The sequence below is a fragment of the Pan troglodytes genome, chromosome 2, assembly GCF_028858775.2.
Source record: "Pan troglodytes isolate AG18354 chromosome 2, NHGRI_mPanTro3-v2.0_pri, whole genome shotgun sequence".
Classification (NCBI taxonomy): Eukaryota; Metazoa; Chordata; class Mammalia; order Primates; family Hominidae; genus Pan; species Pan troglodytes.
Genome location: NC_086015.1, coordinates 173,133,950 through 173,155,898, shown reverse-complemented (window position 1 = coordinate 173,155,898; position 21,949 = coordinate 173,133,950). Strand labels below are relative to the sequence as shown.

At 36.5% G+C, this 21,949-nt stretch overlaps 1 protein-coding gene across 3 annotated transcripts in view; it reads right to left on the bottom strand.

The window, feature by feature from the left end:
- Positions 1 to 3,259: 3,259 nt before the first annotated feature.
- The window catches only part of SEC62 (SEC62 homolog, preprotein translocation factor), a 30,766-nt gene continuing 12,076 nt past the window's right edge, over positions 3,260 to 21,949 (bottom strand). For all 3 annotated transcript variants that reach the window (XM_063806376.1, XM_016942284.4, XM_063806377.1), the window contains 5 exons: positions 17,300 to 17,504; positions 16,958 to 17,050; positions 14,283 to 14,343; positions 11,791 to 11,910; positions 3,260 to 7,136 (listed from right to left, as the gene is read on the bottom strand). In XM_063806376.1, the coding sequence (XP_063662446.1) occupies positions 6,667 to 7,136; positions 11,791 to 11,910; positions 14,283 to 14,343; positions 16,958 to 17,050; positions 17,300 to 17,504 (949 nt within the window). In that variant the 3' untranslated portion in view covers positions 3,260 to 6,666. The remainder of the gene's footprint in view (positions 7,137 to 11,790; positions 11,911 to 14,282; positions 14,344 to 16,957; positions 17,051 to 17,299; positions 17,505 to 21,949) is intronic.

Sequence of the window (21,949 nt, the reverse complement as noted above, 5' to 3'; positions counted from 1 at the left end):
GAAGTATCCAGAAAATATCTAAGCCTGGCTCCTTGCCATGCCATTTTCTATGTGATTAGTGTAGTCTAAGATGCAAATCTGAATGTGTCACTCTCCTGCTTTGAGTCAATCTGCTCCAAAGGTATTTTAGTGTCACTGTTCATACTTACTGTGTGCAACTCAGTCATCTTTCAGTTCCCAGTGACAGAAATCTCATTCAAAATAACTGAGAAAAAATGACAAATCTGTTGGCTCATGCAACTGAAAAGCCCAGGGATGGCTTTAGGCCAGGCTAGATCTAGGAGTTCAAAGATGGCATTAAGGCCTTGTCTTCCTGATCCACCCTTGGTTCTGTTTTTTTCTTGTTGGTTCTATTTCTAGACAGGCTCCATTCATGTGAAGGCAGCATAGCCATTGGTTTCTTCAGGTCCACATGGTCCTTGGAATTCAAGACCCCTGAGTAAATGAGAAGACTTCAATTGGCCTGGTGTGAACTGAGTGCTCATCCTGGAGGCCAGTCACCGTGGAATGGAATGAGGAGCACCACAGAAGGGAAAGGAATATTTTCTAAAGGAAGGGATTCTGGTCAAACAATGACTTGCCACCTGTATCCCTCTCTAAACGTTTCTCTTTTCCAGCTGCACCTTAACTAGTTTCAGTTTCAGGGGATGCCACGCTCACTCTGCTGTCTTATTTTTGCACATCTTGCTGCAGTGGCCCAGAATTCCCCTAGTCTTTACTTGGCTAATACCCACTCATTCTTCAAGATCTAGCTCATGATACTTCTATGGGATGCCTTTCCTGACCTTCCTAATCTGGGCTGGGTATTCACTTATGTGATCTCATAAGCACGTCACAGATACTTTTGACATTACACAACACCATTGCCACTGTTTGCATGAATACTTGTCTCTCTTACTAAACTAGCTTTTTGAGTTTTGTGATTGCACAATGCTTAGCACATAGTAATCACTCCACAAATGTTTGCTGAATGACTGAAAGATAATCTTAGCGTTGGTAAGATCCTGTTTTGCTTCTCCCATTTAAAAGATGCTTCAGGCTGGACATGGCGGCTCATATCTGTAATCCACAACTTTCGGAGGCCAAGGCAAGAGGATCACTTGAGCCCAGGAGTTCAAAGCCGACATGGACAACGTAGGGAGACCCCATCTTTACGAAAATTATAAAATTAGCTGGGTGTGGTAGCATGCAATTGTAGTCCCAGCTACTTGGGAGGCTGAGGTGGGAGGATCACTTGAGCCCAGGAGGTCAAGGCTGCAGTGAGCCGTGATTGTACCACTGTACTCCAGCCTGAGTGACAGAGCAAGGAGACCCCCATCTCAAAATAAATAAATACATAAAATAAATAGAAGTTGCTACAAAAATCTTGACTTTTTATTTAGGAGTAAGATATAATCTATCAAAACAAAACATCACATAACACATGTAACTTACTAAATTTGTGACATGAAATGTGAATAATATTAAAATTGAATTATGCGAAGTATCATTGGCCTTTGAATAAGTTATAGTCCTATTTGAAACATTGGTGGATCTGATTAGCTAGGGCAGGGGTTCTTAACCTACAATTCACAGACCTCTAAGGGATTCACGGCTAGAATTCAGAAGATACATGAACTTGGATGGGAAAAATTAACTTTAATTTCACTAGCCTAAAACTAAAATTTAGTATTTCCTTCAGTGACGAGTGCAGACAACAATCCACAGTTGTACTAGCAGTAACTTTGTCAACAAAAATCAGGTATTTTCATGTTACATCACAGTTGTTGCAGATATCTAATATATGTTTTATGCTACTTCAACATCATAGCAGTTATTACATCCACTCGTAGATCTGGCTATTAAATGCACACCTATAACTACCACATCATAAATTATTTGGTAGCTTACACTTCAGTGTAATTGGTTTCCTTTGTAACCCCATGCATTTCCTTTTCTGCATTTAAAAACATTATTCTGGCCAGGCATGGTGGCTCATGCCTGTAATCCCAGCACTTTGGGAGGCCGAGGCAGGTGGATCACCTGATGTCAGGAGTTCAAGATCAGTCTCGCCAACACGGTGAAACCCTGTCTCTACTAAAAAATACAAAAATTAGCTGGGTGTGGTGGCATGCGCCTGTAATCCCAGCTACTTGGGAGGCTGAGGCAGGAGGATCACTTGAACCTCAGGAGGCGGAGGTTGCAGTGAGCCGAGATTTCGCCACTGCACTCCAGCCTGGGTGACAGAGTGAGACTCCATCTCAAACAAACAAACAAACAAACAAAAAACCCCATTATTCTGAGGAGTCCATGACACAAAAAAGTTAAAGTGATCTAGGAAATCATTGAAAATGAAATAAGACCAAAGTGTGATGATATGACCCCCTTGAAATTTAACTTATCTTTCCCTCTTTCTGTCATGCTAAGAAGAGATCATAGGCCTTTTGGACAATCCTAAAACTATAAACCTCAGAAAATATGTCCTCTCTCAGACTGAAATTTCGTCTGATTGGAAAAGCCATGCAATTAAAGTATCAAAGGATCTCTGTGCTAGTTTGGACAAATGAAATAAATGCATTGGGACCTACTCAGAAACTAACTGCTTTAGCCATTGGTTTAAGGGCTTGCCAAAGAAGGCAAATTTAAATTAATCTCCTTGTGTAGTTATCTGCATGACATTCACTAGAACAGGATTTTAGTTATCAAAACGCTTACAACATGCTGTATAAAGTTATGAGATCTTTTCTAATGCTTGATGATAAGGATCTGACAAAGAGGTCAATTCCTCATTGGAATTTTTGTTCCCTAGGAATTTCTCCTTGGTATTGGTCTTGATTCCAATAAGAAACAGATGGTTCTTTACATTAAGATATTATGAGGAGATAAGTATAGGTATAGGCTACCCACAGAGGAAGCACAGTAGCTTCTGCAACTCCAGGCTAGTAGCAGCAGAACTGACATCATCCTTGGCCAGAAAGGAAGAGTGCAGGGACTGGCAACCTGGAAAGCAGGGAAGGCGTTTGGGAGAAGTGACCTTTGGCTGCTAAGGCAGCCCCCCAACCCCAGGAGAAGAGCCGAGAATAGGCACCCTACTACCATCCTCTGATCTCTGGCCAGGACACTCCTTGGCCAAACCCACTCAGAAGCCAGGAGGCATAGGAGCCCACTGCTGTGGTCCATTCGGGTCAGCTTTGTGGGCAAGAGCAGAGTGGAGCTGGAGGGGAAAACAAGAGATATCCAGCACATGTAGCAATTTGCTGCCGTAGCACTTAACACACTATTTAATGGTGCAAGAGAATTGTATTTTTATTCATGGTTGTGCCTAGTAAAATTCTGGTACATGGTAAGTGCTCAGTATTACTGAGTGAATGAACAAAGACCTGAAATACTGCTGAAACAGTAAAAGCAAATTACCACACAATTAGGAGGAATTATTTTCAGACATAGGATATTTAAAACATCACTCAAATACTGGAGCATGATTCAGCAATAAATTCTATTCCATAAACCAGGTAGATAAATGTCACAGCTTTAAAATATAGTTAAGTACAGTTGATCCTCATTATTCATGGATTCCGTATTTGTGAATTTGCCTAACCTAAAATTTTGTGGTACAGCAAAAAACTTGCTGTACACATATTCTGAGCTGAGGTTGAACAAGGCCATGTTCCAGCTTTCATACTATAAACGTGTCCTTTTTACGCTAATGCCATGGTTTTTGCATTTCTGTTCTTTTTTTGATTTCACGGTTTAAAATGGCTGCCAAGCATAGTGCTAAGGGCAAAAAGCTGTTCCTAAGGGCAAAAAGGCTGTTGTGTGCCTCGTGAAGCTTATGTGTCAGATAAGCTTCATTCAGGCATGAGTTACAGTGTTGTTGGTCATGACTTCAATGTTAATGAATCGACTATATTAAATAAGGTGTCTTTACAACAGAAATTTACATGTTGACTGCTTGATGAAAATGTGACCAGTGGCTTGCAGAAATCTAGCCTTGTATTTCCCCTAGGTTCTATATTTGCTAATTCAGTGTTCGCAATGACTTTATAGAACATAACTACCTTGAATAATGAGAATCAACCATACTTGCTGTTTTCCAGTTCCTAATAAAGATTTAAAAAAAAATTCAATTTACAAAAGACACAAGATGATTTTTCTTGTCAGCAGCTAACTGATCCTCATGATGTAAAACCAGAAAGAGGGGGGAAACACCAAAATTCATCACCACTGCATAATTTCAATGTGATATATTAAAATTTATTACTTCCTGAATAGTATTCAACTAAATCTATATTATTTCAATTAAAGTTATCTAGGCCATATGGTTTGAAAATTGAAAAATCCAGTAAGAGGGAAAAGGAAAAATATCTTATTTAATACATTGACTTTAAGAACAATCACATATGCATTATTCTTACTATCTGAACTTAGCCTCTGGTAAATTCAATCCTGCTTAGTTAGGCCAATTGATACCCTCTACAATAAGCCCTACATGATCAAAAAGCTTCATGCTTTCTACTTACAGCAGCATAGCAAATCTGAAGTTCTTAAAAAAAAAAATCGCCATTCTATTAACAATTATAAACAATTTTCCATGCTCTGGTACAAGAATATTTAATGTTAGCCAAGAAAGATAGCCATCTATTCCACTGAGGATTGTAATAGAGGCAGCCTTTTGATTTTTATATTTGTTTAAAGTACACAACTTGAATAGTAAAATAGAAACTGAGCTGAAATTTCTAATTCACTTTCTAACCATAGTAAGAATGATATTTCCCCCCAGGGATCACCAAATATTTATAAAAATTTGTACTAACATTCTGTAAGAATCCACACACATCAGTAAGAAGCTGACCTTCCTGTTGGCCATGCTCCAAATGTCTTTAAGACTAGACAAATTACATATTATAAAAAATTTCAGGATGAATATTGAGTGCCTGGGTATTATCACAGTAATAGTAAAGGTTAATGAAATCATTTTTATTTCTGAAAAACACCATGTTTATACCCCAAAATAGGTATCAATGTTACTGGTGATAAACTCAGAAGTGATCATTATATATATGCTTACTGTGGAAATGAAGTAGTAGAGCTCTGCAAATGGGAGGGGAAAATACCCAGGCACTTCATCAATGAACATTTGCTAAAAAGAAACTCTTAAAGTGATTGCAGCCTTGACATAGTTGCATTAACATCAAATAGCCACATTTATGTCCACTTACAGGGACTACTATAAAGAAGCAATCAAGCCAAGTTTAATAAAATGTGTCGATACAGAAAACATATTTTTCACAATTAGAAAAATTTAACATCTTTAATTCAAACACTTAGATGAGAAACAGCCTAAAGCAAAGACTGACATACACTACCTATTTCAACCACAAAGCAAGATGCTCTCACTGTGACTGAAGAAAAATCATTTAATATTCATTATTAGTTTATATAACTCCAAGGAATGATTATGCTCATAAGTAAACAAGAGTTTCCAAAGACTTGTAACTAAGATGTATAAGACGTAAAGTCAAACTGCAAAACTAGTTCAAAGCAATTAGAGTCCAATAGTTCTCTTATGTTTTCTTTCATTATCTTTATTTTAAATTTGATATTTTAGAATAGGAAATTATCTTTCACAGCAATGCCTCCTGGTCTGATAATACAGTATCTCATTTCTGAATGTAAAGATTTAAAATAAATCAAAATGAACATTAAGGCGTACAAAGCTACTTTAAGTCTGCTCTTATTTAATAAAGATCAGTTTTTGCTCATATTCAAAATACACGGAATGTTGGCACAAAACTGAAGCTGCTGTAGAAAGATCACAGATGTTCTGTGGGTTACTCAAACTTCCATTTCTCTAAAAACATACCCTTACATGGTCTTAATTTTATGAATTTAAGTGTTGAGAAATATCTAAATAATAAGTAACAATTAAAATAAAATGTTTTATTTGTAAATTATGTACAGAATACACTTTACGTTACGCCAATGAAATGGGGAGGGAGGAGGGAGAGCCATCACCTTCCAACAAATGCTGTTCACTTTCTCTGCTGGAGACGACCATCTTTCTCTGAGTCAGACGTACAAAGCAGTGTGGATTTCCTACATTGGAAAAATAATTTAGCTAAACCAGAAGTGTTGCTGCATTGTTACTAGTTGGCTTGTTTCCACAAAATAGTTTTGAACTCTGCTAACTCAGAATCTTAAAAGAAATCTCCTGGTATAATTTTATAATGAAAAATAAAAACTATCAAGGACAATGAGTTTACACATCTTAAAGAAACTGTGAAATGGCTATATAACTATGCATAATGTGAAATGTTGGAGTTTCTTTGTTCCTTTTAAAGTTATTTTTGATTAGTCTAACAGTAAAAAGCCATAAAACTATCAAAAATTGCCATTAATGTAAATTTAACTGTGGAAAGTACATCTTTGATAACTGTCAAAATGAATGAGACCTACTTACTGTAAAATTATCAAATGGATAAAACATATTAATGGCTTTAAACTGTACCAATAATAGTGCGAATATTCTATAAAATGAAGGACTGAATATAACTGCTTGAATGTCAAATACATTTCAGTAAATAGATTTAAAGAATGCTACAAATGCCATGTGTTCAATATGGTAATCAGCCAACATAGAAAATCCAACCTCTTGTACTTATTCATTGAGTCCCAAAATTAGTCAGATTATGATTTTTCATGTGAAGATTTAGGTGTTTCTCCATCATTTTCCTCTTCCTCATCCTCTTCACAATCCCCATCTGTTTGCTGTTCCAGTTCCTCTTTTGTTATCATTTCAAAATCATTTCCATTTCCACTACTGTGCTGGGATCGATCATCTTCCCTCCTGTCACTGTCCGTGTCTGAATGCCGTTCTCCCCCCGAGCCTTCTGTTCCATGATTTCCTGGTCCTACTTTCCCCTCCTCATCTTCCTTTTTCTCACTGTCTGACTTTTCCTCACTGTCGGACTTCTGTTGCTTTTTGGTTTCAGACTTCTCATCTTTCTTTAAGTCTGCTTTTGGTCCTTTGTATTCATGTGTGTACAGAGGCCTGAAGGAGTCAATGAAGCCCACATCAGCAGTCAGATTTGGCAAGAACCAAAAGTGGTGCCTTCCTCCAGTTATGAGCCAAATGATGAGAAATAGAATGCATCGAGCTGTGGGGAGAAAAATTTCTCTAACTGAGTAATTCAAACACTGCCTCAGAAGGGAGTATTTGTTAATAAAAAGCTGGGAAAACAGTTTTATTATCTGCACATTTCATACACCTTAAATATTAATATTTAAATCCTGATTAGTGCTGGGCGTGGTGGCTAAACCTCTAATCCCAGCTACTTGGGAGGATCACTTGAGCCCAGGAGCTCGAGGCTGCAGTGAGCTATAATTACACCACTGCATGCTTGAAAACAAAAAATTCCTGACTAGTTTAGCAGCTATCACGGTATTCTAGGGGCACAGAATGTTGCTCTGAACTTGAGGTCACAATGCAATAATGTCACTCTGAAAAAAATTACTTCTTTTTTCCATCTGGGTGTACACTTACATGGATATACACTTCTGATTTATGTACTTTGTGATATTATGCTTCAATACACATGGCAATCAGTTGGGAATTTAAGTATTCATAAGATCATGGTGTAGGAAAAGAATAAAATAAAGAGATGAAAGGTGTTTAGGAAGGAAGCCTTTAAGAAGGAAAAGCAGGGCTGCATCATACTTCCCAAGGCCCTAGGCCCTTTTGCCTTTGTAAGGCACTTACTCCACAAAAACTATTAAATATTATATTTTCTATACATTTATGACTATATTTTCTGTACATCTGTATAAACATGAATAAAATACTGTATAGGTTTGCTATTACATACATGTATATACATTACTACTTCTGATTTAAAAGAAATAAAAATGAAAATATTTCTGTGGACCCCTATATGTATCTTGGTCCAAGGCACACGTTTACTATGCCTAAAGGATAAATTAGCCCTGGATAAGGAACCCCAGTATTAGAAAGTTTCCATCTTTTAATCCTTGTTGTCTTATTTATTTATTGAGGACAAGGTCTTGCTCTGTCACCCAGGCTGGAGTGCAGTGGCACAATCATGACTCGCTGCAGCCTCAACCTCCTGGGCTCAAGCAATCCTCCCACCTCAGCCTCCAAGTAGCAGGTACATGCCACCATGGTCCGCTAATTTTTGTATTTTTTGTAGAGATGGGGTCTTGCCAAGTTGCCCAGTCTGGTCTTGAACTCCTGGGCTCAAACTCCCAAAGTGCAGGGATTACAGGTATGTATCTATCATTTATTTATCTAATCTCTCTCTCTCTATCCTCCCTCTCTCTCTACCTATCTACCTACTTTGATAGACAGGTTCTTGCTATGTTGTCCAGGCCAGTCTTAAACTCCTGGCTTTATGTGATCCTCTCACCTCAGCCTCCCGAGTAGTTGGGATCGCAGTTGTGAGTCACTGAACCTGACCTTTTTGTTTTATTAGTTAGGTAAACTATGTAATTTTTGCTTATTTAAAGACCAATCCTCTCAATATTAGGAAAAATACAATGTTAATGAAAGCAAGATCACTTAAACACATAAGGTTTACTCTTTTATAACACTGTATTATGAAAAAACTGTAGAAAAATGGAATTTGAATTTTAAAATTTGTAGTAATGAGTTATCACAAACCCCAATATTTAGTTTTCTCTGAATTTACCAATTATGTAGAGCTGAGTGATTTTTTCCTGTTTTTTAAAAGGTCATGATGATTATGTGAATGTTACAGACTAATCAATTATGACAGGAGTTTTGGTTTTTGTTTTCTTTAGACAATTCTGTCACTGTTTTCATATAAAGCCTGAAATACGCTAATCTATGTGTCTTCCATTATTTTGCTTTGTATAAATGGAAGAAAATCATTATAGCTGTCTTGACTTTTAAAAATAGCAATTTTTATTTTCACAAGAATATAAATATTCTGAAAGACTCCTGTACACATTAGAATCTTTCATGGTATAAACGGAAAAGGTAAATATGCTTAAAATTATGATTTAAGAATAAATTCCACTGATAAACAGAGATAATGAATTTAAGGAGGCTGTACATTTTTTTCTCCAATTATGATGCAATGATAGGTTTTACAGGATTGTAAGACAGATGATTCATAATATGAAATCTTGTATGAAACCAAAGAAAAAGCAATATAGAAATGGCACTAACCTAATTTCTTATCACATACAAATGGTATGGCAGAATGTTCATGTTTTACAGTTTTTCACTATGTGGCACTAGATTACCAAGAGTGAAAAGGGAAGAATTATGGGGAAGCTGTGACATGTACTATAATAACATTCCTATACTAAAAGCGACAGATTTTAGAAAACTGCCAAAGGTTTTATTTTAAATGGCATTATTAATAATGCATATTCAAAGAAACACCAGATATAATTGTGACCAATACATAATATTTGAAGACCCTGACTTAAAAAAAAAAAAAATTAGCTAGGCATGGCAACATGCTCCTATAGTCCCAGCTACTCAGGAGGCTAAGGTGGGAGGGCTGCTTGAGCCCAGGAGTTTGAGGATACAGTGAGCTATGATTCTGCCATGGTACTTTACCCTGGGCAACAGAGCAAGACCCTGTCTCCAAAAAATGAATATATATATAAATATATTTCATATAAATATATGAGATATCATATATATGACATATCATATATAAGATATATATTATATGATATATAATAAATATCTATTATATGATATATCATGTATCTATATATCATATATATTCATATATAATATACATGATATATAAATATATGTATATATGATATGCGATATACATAATATATATAAAGACTTCAAAGAATAATATAAAAGAAATATCTAATTATTTGAAAGTATATTTGGAATTGCATTTTCTAAGAGAATCAACATAAAATGTTGGGTTTGTTTCCTGGTATAATTCAGAAGACTATTTGGTTCATAATGCATATTTAAATCCACAATGAAAATTTATTTAAAGAGACTACTGAAGAAACAATATTTTAAACAGCAAAACTACATAATAACCATAAACTATTGTGAACACTGGTTTAATTTAAAAATAAGCAAGTAGAATAATTCTATTCAGTGGAGCTAAACCTTTGCTAAAAATTTCCAAGGAGTTTCTAAATTTCAGGAATTTGAAAGGCAAAAAGCACCAATTTTATTATGTCTAATGTCAGATCAAAGTTTATGACTTTTCCTTCTTGATGCAGGTATTACACTGACACTAAATTCAAACAGGCTTAGATATTGTTTCTTGGCCTACAAATGTGCCCGTGTTCCATGCAAAACCAGCAGGGGATTTTTCTGCTGCTAGAGGTTACCAAATCAGAGGAAGGAGGCTGGGCGTGGTGGTTCACGCCTATAATCCCAACACTTTGGGAGGCCAAGGCGGGCAGATCACCTGAGGTCAGGAGTTCGAGACTAGCCTGGCCAACATGGTGAAACCCCATCTCTACTAAAAATACAAAAATTAGCCAGGTGTGGTGGTATCTCAGCTCACTGCAATCTCTGCCTCCCGGGTTCAAGCCATTCTCCTGCCTTAGCCTCTGAAGTAGCTGGGATTACAGGCGCACGCCACGAAACCCAGCTAATTTTTGTATTTTTAGTAGAGATGGGGTTTCACCATGTTGGCCAGGATGGCCTCGATCTCCTGACCTTGTCATCCACCCACCTCAGCCTCCCAAATTGCTGGAGTTACAGGCGTGAGCCACTGTGCCCAGCCCTATATTGCTTTTTAACTATGAAACATGGCTGGGTGTGGTGACAATCTTATAATTCCAGCACTTTGGGGGGCCAATGCTGGAGGATCACTTGAAGTCAGGAGTTTCAGACCAGCCTGGGCAGAGTGATACCCTATCTCCCCCACAAAAAGCCAGGCATGATGAAATGCATCAGTACTCCTAGCTACTTGGGAGACTGAGGCAGGAGGATTGCTTAAGCCCAGGAATTCAAGGCTGCAGTGAGCTATGATCTCACCACTGCACTTCAGCTTGGGTGACAGAGCAAGACCCTGCCTCTAAACAAATAATCTATGAAAGACCCCAATCATCCAGAAATGTGGAAAATTCATTTACTTATGTTTTCCTATTTGATTTTTAAAACATTAACCCCTTATTGCATCTAGTATTTTGGTACCTGGGTGAAAATTATTGATTTTTCCCAAAATGGCAAATCAATTGTTTAGAATCATTTATTAAATATATGCATAGATTATTTAGATGTTGCATTTGTTCTAAGTCAAAATTAAAAAATGTTTTACTGAAAGTATTATGTCTAATAAATGATCTACCATTGCAAAAATATTAAACGCCTCTGCCATAACTAATTTTTAAAGCACATCTATTTGCAGATTAAGATATAATAATGTATGGTATATTTCAAAATAACTAAGTAAATTTCAAATGTCTCACAATAAATGATAGGCAAGAAAGGTGATCGATATGCTAATTATGTTAATTAGCTTGATTTAAACATTCTACATTGTACACATACACCAAAACATCACATCGTACCCCATAAATGTACACAATTATTATCTGTCAATAAAAAATAATCTTAATAATTAAAAAAAATTTTTAAAGATGTATTAAATCCTTTTTCTGCAGACAGAACAAATCTTACCAAGCCTGAGTTTTGACTCAGAAAGTAGTACCATATACTTCTTGATTTACCTCCATTAATTTTTCTTAAGTTTTACTGAAGCTCCAAATTACAGTCCAACTGCTCAATACCAACCTTCTTGAGGTCAATTTTATAATAACAATACTTACCAACAGCAAGGAGAAGAATACTGGCTACAAAACAGCCTGCACCCACACTGAGGTAATAAACACCTACTCTCATTTCTGCTGGCCAAAGGGGGAAGAGGGTGGCCGCTATTACTGCAATCACTGGAACAAGAAATGACAAAAGTTAAATTTTAGAATAAAAACTTAAATGGTATGGCTGCACTAACAGAAACATATCCCTGGGGGAAAAACTGAGAAACATAAACACAGTGAAATATAAAATTGCCATTTTTATAGGTAAAAAATGGTCAATTATGAGCAATTTCATATTGTTCAACCTAACATTTTATACTATTCTTAAACTAGTTTTTATTAGAGTAAATTACATACAATTAGAAAAAAATGCTATGTAGAAATTCAAAACTGTTGCCTCCTTAATTTATTAACTGCCCCCTTTTTCAAGCTATATCTACTTTATTTAAAAAATATTAAGATATCTGCCTACTAAGTAAGGGAGCTAAAAGAAACAACAGAACAACAAACCCAACAAAAAATGATTTCCAAGACCCCTCTCTGGAGATTCTTCTTCTGGGGTGGAGCTCTGACATCCACAGACTGAAAGATTCCCCAGGTGATTTCTGCTACAGATGTATTTTTTGGTGCTTAGGGAAACTGCTTACAAGTGTCTCCAGTTTTTTTGCAAGTAAAGTGGGGACACAAGAAAGAATTATAAGAAATTAGAAGCCTGGTTATTAGGTCTTTAGAGTAAGACCAGGATTAAAATTCTAGCTCCATCACTTATAAGCTATGTAACCCTGGGCAAGTTACTTAACTCTTTCGAGGCTAAGTTACCTTATATTTAATAAGTCTCTTCCTATTCTTCAAAGGTTGTTGTGAGGATGAAATGATATATTGTACGCAAAATATCTAGCAAAGTGACTAGTACTCTTATTATAAAAGAGTTATTTTGCTTTTTGTTTTCTGAAACAGAGTCTTACTCTGTCACCCAGGCTGCAGTGCAGTGGCATGATCTCGGCTCACGACAGCCTCGACCTCCTGAGCTTAGGTGATCCTCCCACCTCAGCCTTCTAAGTAGTTGGGACTACACGTGTGAACCACCACACCCGGCTAATTTTTTGTAGAAACGAGGTTTCGCCATGTTGCCTAGGCTGGTTTCGAACTCTTGGATTCAAGCCATCTCCCTGCCTTGGCCTCCTAAAGTGTTAGGATTACAGGTGTGAGCCACTGAGCCCAGCCTAAAAGAGTTATTTTGAATGGGATCCTATGATACCATATTGACCAAGCTTATTTTAACTGCTACCTATTTTTTTTTTTGTTTGTTAAATCATTCTTTCCCCATAAAACCTCCTGGAATACACACGTTAAAAAGCAAATCAAAAACAAATCAAACCCCCAGCACTTTGGGACAACGAGGCAAGTGCCCAGGAGTTCGAGACCAGCCTGGGCAACATGGCGAAACGCCGTCTCTACAAAAAAATACAAAAATTAGCGGGGTGTAGTGGAGTGTGCCTATAGCTCCAGCTACTCAGTAGGCTGATGTGGGAGATCACCTGACCCCAGCAAGTCGGGCTGCAGTGAGCCATGATTGTGCCATTGCATTCCAGCCTGGGTGATAGGAATGAGACCCTGTCACAAACAAGCAAATCAAAAGGTATAGAGAAAATTAAGTCTTCATCTAATTCTTATTCCACTTCCCAGAGGTTAAGTACTATTAAGCTTACCTGTATTCTCAGAGACTGCCTATATATAATTAACTAGCTACAGGGACTTTTTTTCTAAATAAGTAAATGAGCTTATACTATTCTTACTCTTCTGTAACTTTTCTTTTTTTATCTATTCTAGGTATAATATCCTTGCACATGTACATTTGTGCAACTGTGATTATGGCATAGGGTAAATTCCTTAAAGTGGAATTTATTAGATCAAATGGTATAAGCATTTCAAATTTGAAAGATATTTGCTAGATTATACTCAAGTACAGTCTAAGGGATTTGGAAAAAAACAGATAATGTGTCAATGCACACACTTTGTGCAACTGTATGGGAACAGCCTAGAATTGCTGGGTCACTGCAGACGCATAAAATTTCAAAGATACTGACAAACTGTCCTTTACAAAAATTAAAACAATAGACATACCTATCAACTGTTAGAGAGAGCTGATTTTTTTCTAAGACCTTTAATGTTAAGGTTTGCAAGACTCTTAATCACTACAGCTTTAATTTGTATATGAGTGTGATTAAGTATCACTCATGATGATTGGTCATTGTATTTCTTTATCTGTTAACTACCTTGACCATTTTTCTATCAGTTTGTTAATCTCTTAAAAGATCTTTGTTTTAGTATGTTTCAAATATTTTCCTTAGTTTATTATTTATCTTCTGACTTTATTTAAAGTATTTTTAAAATGACAACTATTTTATGTTAAATTTAGGAACATTTTCTTTTACAGTATCTGCATATTGTTTTCTAAATTTTAGATTGCACTTTAAAGCTATTAACATCTCACTACTTACCAAGAATTAATCCCATGACAAATGTTTTAAAGTGAACTGGGTCATAGATCCATACATAAACCTAGAAGAATCAAGAAACCTCGGTGCTTAAAAGTTCTAATGTCACATTAGAAAGTAATGCTTAATTCTATATTTTAGGTCCCTTAAAGCAGTCATCAACCTCTTAACATATGAGAAGTACTTTCTAAGGTAAATAAATTCCAAAGATCTTTCCTTCAGTAGTAGTGGTTCTTCTGGCGATAGAAAATGATTATAGGAAAACTATAAATTCTATAAAGCACTTAAGTAAATTTTTACGTTCTTACATACACTTAAAAATTTGTTTGACCAGGCTTGGTGGCTCACGCCTATAATCCCAGCACTTTGGAGGCCAAGGCGGGCAGATCACTTGAGGTCAGGAGTTCAAGACAAGCCTGGCCAACATGGTGAAACCCTGTCTCTACTAAAAATACAAAAATTAGCCGGGTGTGGTGGTGGACGCTTGTAATCCCAGCTACTCGGGAGGCTGAGGCAGGAGAATTGCTTGAACCCGGGAGGCAGAGGTTGCAGTTAGCTGAGATCACACCACTGCACTCCAGCATGGGCGACAGAGCAAGACTCTGTCTTGGGGGAAAAAAAAATTGTTCCATGTGTGCAAATCATTATTTATTCAACCAAAACACCAGCAACTGCCAACCTTTTTGTCCCTAATGTAATGATGAACCAGTCTGGGATAAAAGCACAGTTAAGACAGATTCCAGCCAGGCCCTCTTACAGATCTAGTATCACTCAACTCCACCCTTTTCTCTCCTGAGAAGACACAAAGATCAATTATTAAAGATCATGCTTGGTGAACATAGTCTCTATGACTGTATTAATTTCATTGCCTACTCCTCCATGGAGGGCCCATAAGCTGGGAACCACTACTTCAAAACTTAATTTACTTTTATCAGGCTCTTATTTTATGCAACAGAAATTTACTTCATTCAGATCAGAACTCTGATCATTCATCCACAAAACTCAGTTTTATTTCTTAGTTTCTATAAATAACAGTACTCTTCCCTCTTATTTCTATATTGACCAGAACTCTTTATTGTCTTTCCAATGTGGTTCTTCAATTTTTAACACCAGAGGTTCCACTTTAACCTCTTATTTTACTCTGCCCATTTCCTTGGGAATCAGATTCACAGATACTACTTCTGCCAGTTTCCATTCTAAAAAAACATGTTTTTTTAAAAAAGATATTTCACAACTTTAAAAGTTATGGAGTGCATGCTGCTTTCTACAGAATAAAATCTAGGCTTTTCAGGATAGCAAGCACCCATGCGTTTGCTCAGGCTGCTTCCTTCCCTAACAGACCTAACCTCCTTCCTGGCACGCCTGGCAATCTGCCAGTCATCTTCAAGTCTAAGCTCAAATGTCCTTTAGACCCTTCTTATCCTTCCTGACTAAATTAACTATTCCTACCTGGCGCTTTCACACCATTAATGCTCACCACACTATACTATATTAACATGTTTAAGTGCCTGTATCTTTGCTAGACCATTGAGAGATTTTATCCTATTTATCAAGCTATTCCCAACGCCTATAAAAATGTCTGGCACACAGCTGATGCTCAATGTTTAACTGAGGGCATTTCAGCCTTCACATTAAGAAAGACCTACGGTTTTCTATTACAGTGGTTCTCAACAAGGGGTTCACATCAGTCACCTGAGGACACTTTATTATAGATATATAATCCTCCCCCACAATTCCACTCTAGATAGTCTCATGCAAGTAAGAATTTCAAACACACAACCCTAGGAGCCATGACTTTATAGATGTTACTTTTGTATAGGTATAACAGGAAAGGATATATCCTGAAATTCACAACAGTTCAATGCCCAGTATATAACTCATGTTTATGTACTGGTGAAGTGACTGAATTAAGCAGTCTTTATGGAAGGCTACCACCATACAAATCTTCCATTACAAATGATAAGCACAAAGCATCAAGTAATGTTAAAAATTTTAAGCCCCTCAAGTGACGTGTCTGACTTACATTCTGTAAGAGAGAGAGACTTGTAGCTATCTCCTATTCTGCTCTTTTTTCTTTGATAATAACGGAAACCCTACATTTCGGCTGGGCAAATAATCATCCTGTATAAAAAGTGCATTTCCAAGATTTTACTTCTCATATGCATGACCATGTGACTACGTTCTGGCCAATGGAATTCAAGCAGAAATGAAATTACCAGCTTTCTGGACAGTGTCCTTAAAGTGGTCTCCTTAAAGAGGAGACATATTCTTCACTCTCCTTTCCTCTTTTCGATGCAGATATAAGGTTGGCAGTCATTCTGGACCATAAGGTAACCTTAGCTAGAAGCCTCAGACAGAGGAGAAAAGAAGAGCTGGGATCCACCATGGAGCTGACATATCTGTACAGCTTACCTACAGATTTCACTGATAAAAAAGAAATAAGCATCTATTTTGTATTAAGATGCTTTTATTTCAGGTTTCCTATCACTCACAGTCAAATCTGACTTTTAAAAATCTAAATAAGAGAAATTATTGATTTTTAAAAATAGAGTAGTTTTTATACATTTAAGAGCGTAATTAGATTTCTCAAAATTTTTCCTTTTATTAGTGAAGGCATCAAACATATTTCTAAAAACTCCTATAGAAAACTGAACTTCTAGTTATAGGCTTACTCTCACCTCATTTCCATCCAGAAAAACCTGATCATCATGTGGCTCAAGTTTGAATTTTTTCTTAGTTTCCTTCTTTTTAGGAGTTCCTGGAGTTTCCTCCTATGAAAACACAAGTTGGACAGAAGAAATAACACAAGTAAGCAAGAAATATGATGTTCATACAGTCAAAAAATTTTCACTGACTATTTGTAACACAGAAATAAAAATTCTCAACCACGGTATTTATAACAACTCTAATATAGTTATCTCAGGTAGGTATTGCATAATACTTAAATGTGCTCATAGGCCAGTAGTGATCATGTGCACATAATGATTTTTAAATTTTTACTTAATTTTAGATTAACTCACCTTTTTGGATTCTTCCTTTTCACCATCTTTTTTTTTCTCTTTTTCTTTTTTTGTCTTCTCATCCTTTATATTTTCTTTCTTGCTCTTTTTATCTTCTTCTTTTCCACTTTCAGCTTTTCCTTTATCTTTTTCTTTCTTTATGTCTTTATCATATTTCATTTTCATTACTTTTAGGGCTCGGTGAAAAAACTGCTTCTTTAAAAGCCTTTGGGAAAAACAGGTATGGCATTACACTCCCCATATAGATAGACTAAAAAGCAAAAATATCAAGACCTGAATAAAATAAGCAAAGGAAGGCATAAATTAGCAAACACAAGAGAAATTACAACTAGTATGCCCGTGAAAAAGTAGTCAAAACTCTACCACTAAATCAAAAAACTTTACAGTCAATTATATAAAAGTTGTCAAAACTCAGTGATATTCAATATAATTTTCACTTTTAATGATGTACCTTAAGTATAAAAGAGATTATAGGTTTGAGATTATCCATATAAAGACTCTTTCTGGGTTCATATAATCAAGACTCAGCTTCACTTTATGTTAAGTCTCAAATGCAAGAGCTGACATAATAAAGAAAGGAGAAAATAAACAGTTTAAGAAATGTTAACAGATTAAAAGTGATGATTTGATTGGTCCAAATAATGTCTTTTCAGCTTTCTTGGTGTTATTTTTTTCTCCAAGTACTTCGCAATTCAGTCTGCCACTGTAATGATTATCTTCAATTAAGCAATGATTAAATATACTAAGGTGAGATTTTTGGACTCTGAAAAGGACGTGCACAACATCAAATTGAAAAATGTGCAATATATTTGGCAAAACATGATGTATTCCTGGTTTCACTAATTTCTCTCTAAATAGATTGTTTTCTCTCTTTTTATCAGTTATTACTATATTTTATATTCTCACCTTAGGGCCTTCACACTGGCTGTTCCCTTTACTTAGAATGCTCTTACCCCAAATAAGCAGGTCCTTTTGTTTCACTCCCTCACTTCCTTCAAGTTTTCCCTCAACCACAACCTACTCTGTTTAAAACATAAGCCCACCTTCCCATTCTCTCGTTTCCTGTTACCCTATCCATAGCATTTATCTTCTAACTCACTATATAATTTGTAATAGTTGTTTGCTCCTTCACTAGATGGTAAACTTCTTAAGAGAGAGAGAGATCCTTGCTTTATTCATTTTTTATCTGACCCCAGATTAAGTCAACGTTGCTTGGTAGTTTCTCTTTAACCTTACAATCCTACTCAGGAAATTGGGTTGCCCTTATTTTTGTCATCTAAAAGTCACTTTTTCAAATCTCATGTTCTAGTTTCAGAATTTCTGATTGGTTTCTTCATTCCTGCTTTGATAATGTCTAATTGCCACAACACAATCTAGAAGCTACGTCTCACTACCACCACTGGTGCCTGCTAATGGTGACTATCTAGCTACCTTTCTACTTACACCTCACTGGTGCCTGCTCCAGCACATCACAGCACTTGTTAACTAGATGCTTTCTTCCTGCCCAGATAACCACTTCTTTCTGTCACTGTGTTCAGTCCCCTGAAGCACCTATGTTTCTATGTTTTACCTGCCTGGCTGGGCTTCCATCTGCTCCCCAATTAGGTCCAGCCTATGAGCACTTCCACAAAGCTAATTTCTAGGTTTCCTCATTTGGCCCATACTACTTATTTGGAAGAGCTATTTTTAAATTATGCAAATATGATTGTGCATATAATTGTGCAAATGTTCAAACTGCGCCTCAAAATGCTACCATCATATCTGCTATGAATACATATACATATATAAACAAACAAGAATCTGAAATGAGACCTTAATGATTAACTACTTATGAGTACAAAGTGGGATTTAAGAATAGTAGTGGCATATTTGAATATGAAGTGTAGTCTTACATTTTTTACTCCAGAATGTCTTACAAAAAAAATCTATAACGAAAATATATTCTAATTTTCTTTGTGCACTTATGTGATTTCCAGATTTTCTTTCAGGAACATTTATTACCACTCCAAATGAAAATAAAAATACATCCTGTTCCTCATATGTTAATTGAAAAACCAGCATTTTATAATGCAGTTAATATACATGTCCATATATTAAGAGTACATGTGTACACATACAGATACTTGAAGTATATATTCTCAAATGGTAATGTGGCTATCTACGAAGCAACATTATTAGTAATTTGGATTTTCTTCTAAATCATTTGCAACAGTTCCCATTTTCTTAAATTTACTTTAGTGGAAAAAATGATTCTTAATAAAGAATTTTAAAAACAAACAATGCAACTTTAGTAGAAAAAAGCCTTTTCCTTGATGAGTAGATACTGAAGGCAATAGAACCAGCAGGATCATCTGCTTCTGTCAATTTTCCTGCACAGCTGCCCACCCCCATGAAAGAAAAGTAGATTATTAACTTTCAATCAAATTGTGTTGAAAATAATTTCACAATTAGGTTGAAAGATGAGACTGACATTATTTAACATTTGTATAGTATCAGAGCCTCCGTTTGTTTGGCTTTAAACCCATGACATAGAACACATTACTAACATAAAACTCTGACATTTTTACACAACTACTCATACTTTCCTATCTCAGTGTGTTCTATGCCCTTTGCTTGGAATGAATTTCCTTTCTTCTCTTGTTTGTTGGGTAATCACCTATTTATGTTTCAAAATTTACTTAAAACATTTTCTGTGTGATGTCATTCTTCATAGTTTCACCATCTCTCTCTTTCTTATTCAACACACTGCATTGTGATTAGTTATAAATCTTCCCTAACAGATCAGAATATGTTTTGATGTAGGGACCAAGTCATAGTTATTATTGTATTCCTGGAGCCTAGAATATTTGTTGAGTAAGTGGTTTTAAAACAGCTTCTAAAACATTTAAAAAATTACTTCTGTATTTTTTTCCTTCACTTCCATCTTTTTTTCAGATTTAACAAACATTTATTAAATGCCAGACATGTTGGGGACTTCCACCAATGTGGCAAAGGTGAGTTTTTATGAAGTGCTCACACTGTGGTAATTGCTATGGAGTTACAATAAAGTATAAAACAGTCTTACAATTGTTTTCAGATTTAGCTGGCAGGAGATTTTAAAAAAACTAACACATATGTAGCAATTCTAAAATAGTTAAGGGCCAAACTGGGAGGTACTAACTTGATAAACTCAGTAGAACTTTAGATACAAAGGCTGATGAAGGCTGGAGGGCCTGGGGAAGAGTACATTCAGTAGAGGAAGGACTTGAGGGATTTGTTTGTGATTTTGAGAGGCAGGTGGGACACAGGAAAGAGAACCGTTTAGGGAAAGTGGCAAGTTATGATAGGAAAACGACTAGAAGAAAAAATGAGTGTGGCATGTGCACAAGACTGAGGACGACATAACTGGATTGGGGGTCAGTGATACAAAGTCTTGTGGAGACTTAACCTAGTATGTATGAGTTCATTCATGATATAGGCCATAAAAAGGTATAGATCACATTAGAAAAGACTGTTTTATCATCCTACATTTTCCTATTTTGTTTTTTCCTCAGACTCCCTCATGCCACTTAGCTGCCTCAGAAAAACTGACAGTATTGGAGGATGCCAAAAAAAGAAAAAAAGAAACTGGACAAGAGACCCTTTGTGATTTTGTCTGCTATTGGGCAGCAACTCATGAGAACTGGCCAATAAGACTCTACGGTTATATTAGAAGTGGCTCTGGAGACCTTAAAGTTATGCTATTCTCATTTATTTTAGTGCAGAAAGGACTCAAACAATCTGACATCAGTGGGAAGAGCGTATACAATGAAAATCGAATGTCTTTGGACACTCTCTGTACTCAGGTCTTCTGAGCTTTTCAAATAACAAGGTACCAAGGCTCCTAAAAAGCCAAAAAATGTGGATTCATACTGGCTGCTCTACTCAGAGATTTGGGCTTACAGATCTAATAGCTCCATTAAATGCATCGTCATTTTGTTGGAGGAGACAGTATACAGCGGTAGTTAAGAACACAGACTGTGGAGACAGGCTGCTAGATTTAGAACCCTAGATCTGCCACTTGCTAGCTGTGTAGCCTTAGACACAGTACTTAAGTTCTCTGTGCCCCAGTTTCTGCATTTGTAGCATCTCTTAATTTTTACACAACATGTAAAAAATACATCAGTTTTGTGGCAGGTAAGGAAGTTTGTACTTTTTGGTTTGTTTTTAAGACAGAGTCTTGCTCTGTCACCCAGGCTGGAGTGCAGTGGTGCGATCTCGGCTCACTGCAACCTCCACCTCCCGGGTTGAAGCTATTTTCATGTCTCAGTCACCCAAGTTGCTGGGACTACAGGGGCATGCCACCACACCTGGCTAATTTTTGTATTTTTAGTAGAGACGGGGTTTCGCCATGTTGGCCAGGCTGGTCTTGAACTCCTGGCCTCATGTGATCTCCCTGCCTTGGTCTCCCAAAGTGTCAGGATTACAGGCGTGAACCACCGTGCCCAGCCTGGAAGTTTGTACTTTGGAGCTAATTCTATTCACCTTTTTATTTTTTCCCCACGAGCAGATTCAAGTTGCCCTGGATATATGCTTGCTGGAGCTAATTCTAACTAGACAAGTTGCTACAAAAGACAAGCAAATATCAGCTGCATGAGTGTTAGCTCATCCTTGTCTCAACAATGTCTCACT